This window comes from Anoplophora glabripennis, unplaced genomic scaffold (genome assembly GCF_000390285.2).
Source record: "Anoplophora glabripennis isolate ALB-LARVAE unplaced genomic scaffold, Agla_2.0 scaffold1707, whole genome shotgun sequence".
NCBI lineage: Eukaryota > Metazoa > Arthropoda > Insecta > Coleoptera > Cerambycidae > Anoplophora > Anoplophora glabripennis.
The window spans coordinates 1-8,157 of record NW_019417781.1 but is presented as its reverse complement, the minus strand read 5'-3'; the positions used below and the strand labels follow the sequence as shown (position 1 = coordinate 8,157).

The window sequence follows — 8,157 nt, the reverse complement described above, 5'->3', positions numbered from 1 at the left end:
ACTTAGGAACCAATTGCAAAATTCAAGACGATTGGGGAAATCAGCTGCTTCTAAAGCTTGAACTTTTTGAAAATGTGTTATGTTAACTCCTTTGCGGGAAAAATGCGGGAGATATGGAGGGTGGTAGATTTGAATAAACGCTTTAAATTGTTAATGGTTTTGTAACCGTGTGTAGTGTATTTTGTATATTTGGGTATTTAGTAGTGTGCCGACTTTTTTATTTGATAAAATACGGTGTGCCTACAAACAGGCAACTACCTCTGCTTTATGTATGTTCTTTTAACGAAAAGTTTACTTCGAGAAGTCAGGCTCGTTAAAACATTCTACACTAAGTTAATACAATTGTTAAAATTATTTATAATAAAATGCAGCAAGCTCCTTTATTTACTTGAATACGTTTAACAGTAAATGTGAACCACACATTATGATGTGAACTTGGCAACGCTGTTCCTTTAGCTGACAATTGTTCGTGACATTATGACTGAATCACCATGTATACGTTAAACCAAATTTTGTTCGAATTAAAGAGTTTTGTTCGGACCATCAAAACGGGCATTCTTTGGGTCGTCGGGTCGGATTAATACATATTCGGATTAAGGTGAGTTCGGATTAAAGAGTCTATACTGTAATTTTTTTTTGGAAACTTGAACACCCTGTGTCTCGAATACCACTTCCCCCGGAAAAAACTTTATAGAGCTAACCCTACTTATTATTTGGCAACTAATCTATTCCTGCAGTTTCTGTATTTAAAGTGAAATCACCCTGTATAATAATAAGATACACACATTTAAAGAGGGATGATAAATAGAATATTTTCTGCTATATCTTAAAAATCGTTGGAGTTACATTCACATTTTAAACTTAAACTTAGACTATTGGGGCACTCATGTATGAATTTATTATTCAAATACCTCATCAGTTTTAGAAGGTGATTGTTACTGTTTCATCCACAACTTCTTCAGTGTTACCTTTTATTTTTTTAAATTCTTTAAATATATTGATCTCTTTTTAAAAAATGTAAATATACAAGAGTGCACTTCTACTGTAATAATAAAATTTTCAACATCAGTTGCATATACATTCAAAAAACATTTCAAACAAGAACTTTAGTCGTATCAATATTTTAAAAAAATAATAAAATTTGCACAAAATAATGTACAGTTGACGCCACCCAAATGTGAACGCATTTTGGTAGTTATGGAAATTTCATCTGGATTTTATCGTAGTAAATCAGACTTTTTTTAGTGGCTAGAACACAGAGAGAGTATTCTTATGGATAAATTCGACCAAGGCATTGCCTTCCGCGTCACTGGAAACCTTCCCGACACCTTGCCTGATATATCTTTGTAATTATTGTTCTCGCCAACGTTGTCTAATATAAAATATACAACTCTTACTGACATTTAAATCAGCAGCCACTTCACTCAAAGACCAATTATCTTCTAATTTAGCTATAGCCTTTGCTCTATGCGCTTCAGTTAAATGCTCCGGCATATTTCACGTTACTTGTTTACATTTAATTACGTTTGCTCTAAGTGACATATATGTATATTTGACAACTATTGAATTTTACGACTATGATTTGAAGTTTAAATTACACGGTACAATATTGCCATTCACATTTGCGTGGTGCCGACTGTACCCATATTTCTTTTCACCAAAAAATTTTTGAAGTGATAATACACCTAAAATTAACTTAATACCTTAACCTTAACTTGTTTTATGAAAATTGTCTAAATGTGTGACAAAGTTATGGAATGAGTAATGTAAATTTTTTTTTAATTTAAGATATTTTTAACTCTACAATTACCAATAGGCTAATCAGCAATGTATGCGCCATCTTTATTTATCCCGAATGGCCGTTTTGGTCATATTAGTGATATGTGGCCGTGCATTATCATGTTGCAAAAGAATATCGTATTGCCGATCAGGTCTTTTTTATTGAATAGCCGTGTGGAGTCACTGTAGTTGTTGGAAGTAGAGTTCTGCGTTGACGGTTTGATTGTTTGGTAAGGGTTTGTAGGAAAGAACCCCTTTCCAATCCCACTAGACGTATAACATTGTCTTTTAAGGATGTAGTTCTGGTCTCGTTCGCGGAGTTGCTTGTTTTTTGGGGCTTAACCATTCTTTCTGCTGTTTCAAATTCACGCACAGACACCATTTTTCATTACCAGTGACAATACGATGAAGAAAATGTTCCTTACGACCATGTGTTGATCAACAACGACAGAGCAAACCAGTGACAATTGCAGAGTGTTGATTCTTATTGTTTTCATTCAAAATATGTGGGACCCAATTACCCATCTCCTGAGCCAATTCCCTTGTTAATTGTCTAGCATTTCAGTGAAGGAGTCGATTAAATTGCTCTGCATCAAATTCAACAGGGCTTCTTGAACGATTCATGTTTTTAAGGTTGAAATCACCTTCTTTAAAACGTGTAAACCATCCATTTTAAATGAATGAAAATTCACAAAAGTTAAATATAATGAAACAACCAAAAAGCACAATCCGATAGACATGTGTCAATTTGACAATGCGTTTAATTTTGATTTTGACGAGAATTTTTAAATTTGAAAAAAACTGACATTACTTATTCTCCAACTCATTATATGTTATCGATGATATAAAATTTTACAAAACTGCCTTATTATTTACTTTCGAAAAAAGTTTCTAATTTTTAACATAATTTTGCCGTTTTATACTCATTGCTCTCAAAAATAAAGCAGAACAAATTTTTAGCTTTATTTACAAATATTAACGGTCCCTTTGTGAAACGCGCACAAGAAGTAACAGAAACATCATGATCCTTTAAGGATAAAAACAACGGTTTTTGTTTTTAGTAATAAATATATACTTAACCAGGTTTGGGATGAGATCCAGTCCATAGTAAATTAAAATCGGATGAATTTGGTGCAACTTCTGAGATACCATGGCAGTCAAGTAGCTTAGATAAAAGTTTAGTTTCAGCTTGTAATACTTTGTATGTGATGTGGAGTTTGTAACCTGGTTTTTCATGGATGGAGAGTTCATTAGCGTTAGCAAGGGCGGAACTTCTGAATACCAAAGTGGCATTACGTGACCCCAAGGGCCCTCCAAGCAACCAACTGTCATTTATGAGGCAAGGTTCCTGTGTGATGATCTGATTGCTGAGAAAATACATCGTCAATTTAGGTAAGTTATAAATTTAAACTTTAATAATTCTTTAAAAAAAATAAATAAATAAATTTCCCCAAGAGTATCACATGCTGTTAATTATATATAGTCTTAATTTGTATTATTAATTTTGCATCATTCTTTTCAATTAATTTATTTTTTAATTTGTTTGAATGGACCCTTATGAATTTGATAGTCTAATTATTAGAAAGAGAGAAATACCATTTTTGTTTATTATTTCTTTAGTATACAGTATTTAATAGAACAAAGTACCAATTACAGGATAAAATAAACATAAACATAAACCGTAAAATAAATAATAAAGGTGTATACAAAATGTAAACAAATATAAAAAGATCTAGAATATTTTCTAAATTCTAAATAATAGAAATCTAAATATAAGAACGATATGCAAAACAAAAATAACAAAAAATAAAATTAGATAAAATAAACACTACTTATTTAAGGACAAAATTGTATTGATAGATTCTCTTTCCAAAAATAGAAAAAAAAACATATTAACGTAAGTCCATGGTGGTTTGTTAAATAATAAAATACATATATTCGAAGAACTTTGGAACAAAGCACTTCAAGCAAAACAAAAATGAACTAGTGGAAAGGAACTCAAAAAAAATTTCTATAAATGACTTGTCTAATGTTCTCAAAAAAACAAACTATTATATACAATTGTGTTCCACTTTTCATGGAGCCACCCTGATATTTCGCTCACCTGATATCGGAATATTTTGAAACTTTGATGGTGAATATAAACTTATAAAGTGAGTATTTAGATGTAACCATATTTGGTTACAGTCAGAGGCGACCGATTTCGACATGGAAAAAAAGGGGTCAAAAAAAGTATTAGTGATTTTTTAGAAAAAAACTAGAAAGATATGCTTAATCAGCACGTTTAGAAACCTTTGTACAAGATTACATCGTTATGGGTTCAAAGGTGTTTCAAAAAAAAAATATTTATTTTTTATTCAGAATAATGTACTGTATTGGTATGAAATGAGTCTACAACAAAATAATAATTTTTGTAATAAAGCAAAAATTCTAATTTGTATATTGCGAAAATTAAAATTTTTGCCTTATTAAAAAAATGATTATTTTGTTGTAGAATCATTTCATACTAGTACAATACGTTATTCTGAACAAGAAATAAAGAATACATTTTTTTCTTTTGAGAGGCCGTTTTACTGATACAAATTATTTTAAGTTGAAAAAAATTGTTTTTCAATGGCCTATATCTTAAACACCTTTGAACCCACAACTATATAATCTGGTACAAAGGGTTTCTAAAGGTGCTGATTAAGACAAGCTTCTAAAAAAAAAATTGCTAATACTTTTTTTTCAAAATCGACCCCCCTCTTTCATTTCAGATTCAGACGCTTCTGACTACAATCAAATATGTTTAAAGGCTCACTTTATAGGTATATATTCTATTCACTACCAAAGTAGTTTCAAAATATTCGAATATCAGGTGAGCGAGATATCAGGGTGGCTCCATGAAAAGTGGGACAAATTGTATATTTTTCATATATTTATCAAAAGACGTATTTCCAAATACAACTTTGTTTAGTTTCTGTTGTTTAATAAACGTTTTAGTAGCTTTCAAATAATTTTTTTAATAACATTTTACCTAACGTAACAAGTGTTATCATCTATCATCTATTAATCTATTAATTATATCTATATTAATATTATTTTTCAATATTTTTGAAGATGATAATGAAAATGAGGAGAGGGGTTCAACCATAAAACATTTTTTTAAAATTACCCCTTACATAAATTCACTTGTGGCAATTCTTTTTTATTTGTGAAAGAATAAAATGATTTTCTTTGAAACATAGCAGTGAGAAGTTTTTAAATGAATACCTACAGTTTATAAATATAAATTAATGTTTAATCATATCATAAATAAATATTCATCAAGGATTTCATTTATGTAAAGAGGAAACAATAAAATAATAATAGTCAATTATTTCATCATCTATTATAAAAACAATGGTCTGTACTTATCTGTATCCATTTAAAAACAATTGAAAGTTTCCATGTTTACTAACACCAATTAATAAAAGCATTGTAGAAAAAAAGCAATTAAGATAAAAAAAAATCATCATTATAGTATCTTTATATACCTAATTTTCTTTTTATTTTTGGTACCAACAGTGTCACTACAAATTTCCATGAGAAATACAACAATGCAAAACTATTTCATTTGTCTGCTTCTCACCGACAACCACTAACAATAAAGAGAAAAATGATTTGATAGAAAATATATTTAGTATATTAGAGGCAATTCAAAGTATAATATTTTTAAGTTTGTAATAAATAATGCATTCATAAAGACTTTTTAGGTTTTTTCATTATAAAATGGTATAACTAGAAAACTGTGTAATAAAATGGGGTCATTAAAACCGAAGTTTAAAATATGTAATTTAAAAAATAAGTTTATTTTTTTAATGGATGAGAACATTTATTTTTGAAGTAAAAAGAAAGCATAAAGTGTTTAACTATATCTATATAGGTACTTAATTAAAACATGTTTTCTTGAATTTTTTTAATAAGCAAGTAACAAATTTTTCTAATTTCTTTATCAATTTTAGTTTCCAGAATAATTCATGAACTTGAAAACATACAATAAATGCGTTTTAAATTTTTTTGTTTATTGCTCATATTTATAAAAAAAAGTTACTTCTGCAATAGGATAGAAAGGGGCTTGAAAAGAGCTCACTTTTTATGCAGAATTTTCTAGCATAAGTTTAGTTAGTAGATTTGTACTTCAATAAGTTACATGTACTAGAAAAACTGAAAATGTTTACGATTTTCTTATAAAAACATGTTTCAAATATCTTTTACATGTTTTTATCTCGATTTTTGTTTATTTTAAGATAGGTTCCAAATTAATTAATATATGAAGAATATGTAATAATTTTAACTGACAAAGAATATTGATCCAAAGAAAGTGAGCCAGTTTGTGAAATAATATATTTAACATGGTATTGATTTTCTGGCATCACATGATAAAATTTACATTTTACTATTAAGAACACAAACTACACCCCAAGGCTTACTCACTCACATGCAATGTTAATAAGATGTAATTTAATAAATTATGCAAAAAGAAAAATTTTAAGTAGTTCACCCGTACTTTAAACTTATAAAATCACTTCAATATACGAAAAATTTGTTAAAAAATAATCGATTGGAATAGATATTAACACAAATTATTTTTAAAATATAATTTAACTCTGATATTTATATAGGTACCTATGTACATACTATGATTAAGTGAAGTGTAAATTTATTTTTGGAACAATTTGCAACCATATGGCCATCAAATGCTGTTATTATTTGACAAAAATAACTATTACACATAGAAAACTGTGCACGAAAACATTTATATACATGACATCAAAACACAACCAGTGAAACAGATGTCATGCTAAACACATTAACTTTGAATGATTGATATTAGTGGCAAAGAAATTTAAATATATTAATGATACCTATAAGGAATCTATATGAAAAAATAGACAGTAACAGACTATATATATTTTGTCAATACCTTTCTAAATTTATTGCATTGCATTAAATGTCACCATAACTATTGAAAATTCACTATACCTACATATATAAATGTTTGCAATTTAGAAATATTCTTTATGGGAATAAAAGCAGTTTTATAAAGATGCATTTCAACGAGTTATTTTAGAACCATTTTATTCTTAAAACTATATTGTTATAAATTAAATAGAATAATTAATGTTTGTATTTCATTTAAATATATTGTAAAACATTAATGTGGATTTTAGAATATATGTGAATAGTTATCAATTTTAATACAAATTTATATAAAATAGCTGTATCTAATCAAAATATTTATAAAAGTAACTCTGAGTTTAAGATATATACAATTTTCACCTTCAAGAGCATTTCCAAAATTGTTGGCAAGATTCGATCCATATCATGAAAAAAATAGTTGCATAGTTACTTTTGGGGAATATGCTATAAACACCTATAGGTATATTAAAAGTAAAAATTAGGGAAACCTTTCAGGAGCAATAATGGCTTCAAGGGAATCAATTGAGGTAACAGGGGAGGTTTTAGATTCAGAAAAATCATTCGCATCGTCATCGTCCCACTTAAATAAAGCCCAGGTAGAGGTTTTTGGTTTGAAAATAGAACTACAAGATTAAGTAAAATTGTATTATTTTTAAAGTAATGGAAACACTTACCGAATTAATTCTGCATGAGAATCCTTCAGTTTTAAGGGTTCAGAGGTATCCAAAGATTCATTGGATTCACTTATGTTTGAAATAGATACTTCTTCAGTTTGTGTATTTGCTTCCATTGTGACTGTGACTTATTGTTTTGCATATAACACTAGAACTAAAATTTAAATTGTAATAGTTTTTCCAAATAAAGTAACATATTTCCTTATTTATAAACTATTTAACCAACTTAAGTACCAATTATATCAACTTACATTTTGTCTCTTATGTGCAAATTTTATGTTTTCATATTAATTTAGAAATGAATATTTTGATGAGTTAAATTTTGACAAGACTTCAAATTTTGTAATTTTTTACGTGGTAGCCATTTTGTTTATTTTTCGAACGATAAACGAGAACCGCAGCTATGTTGCCACGTCAGCTATGTGAGTTTTCCTTATTTGTTTTTCCAACTGATATGTCCTTCACGTTAAAGTTTTCTTATGAATTGTGTTATTCTCAAATATATATTAATTTTCAGAAATCATATTTAGCCAACTCATTGTTGAGCCACTCGCGCCATTATTCCATGGCTAGAAATTGGTCTCAATGATTTGGGATCGAGGGGGATTATCCCTCTTTATCCTGCCTCATCTCTTGTAGGCCTGGAGAGCCTTCGTAGGTGGGCCCCATCCGTCGTCTACCTCGACCGCGCCGCGCCATTATTCTATGGCTAGAAATTGGCCTCAATGATTTGGGATCGAGGGGGATTATCCCTCTTTATCCT

At 29.0% G+C, this 8,157-nt stretch overlaps 1 protein-coding gene across 2 annotated transcripts in view; it reads right to left on the bottom strand.

The window, feature by feature from the left end:
- LOC108916746 (tubulin polyglutamylase TTLL5) overlaps window positions 1-7,763 on the bottom strand; it is a 33,360-nt gene extending 25,597 nt beyond the window's left edge. The window contains exons 1-4 of one of the 2 annotated variants that reach the window (XM_018723039.2): window positions 7,646-7,763; window positions 7,395-7,548; window positions 7,209-7,343; window positions 2,860-3,146 (exon numbers count right to left, since the gene is read on the bottom strand). In XM_018723039.2, coding sequence (XP_018578555.1) covers window positions 2,860-3,146; window positions 7,209-7,343; window positions 7,395-7,510 — 538 coding nt within the window. In that variant the 5' untranslated portion in view covers window positions 7,511-7,548; window positions 7,646-7,763. The remainder of the gene's footprint in view (window positions 1-2,859; window positions 3,147-7,208; window positions 7,344-7,394; window positions 7,549-7,645) is intronic. The other variant, XM_018723040.2, reaches the window with a different exon arrangement.
- Window positions 7,764-8,157: the final 394 nt, after the last annotated feature.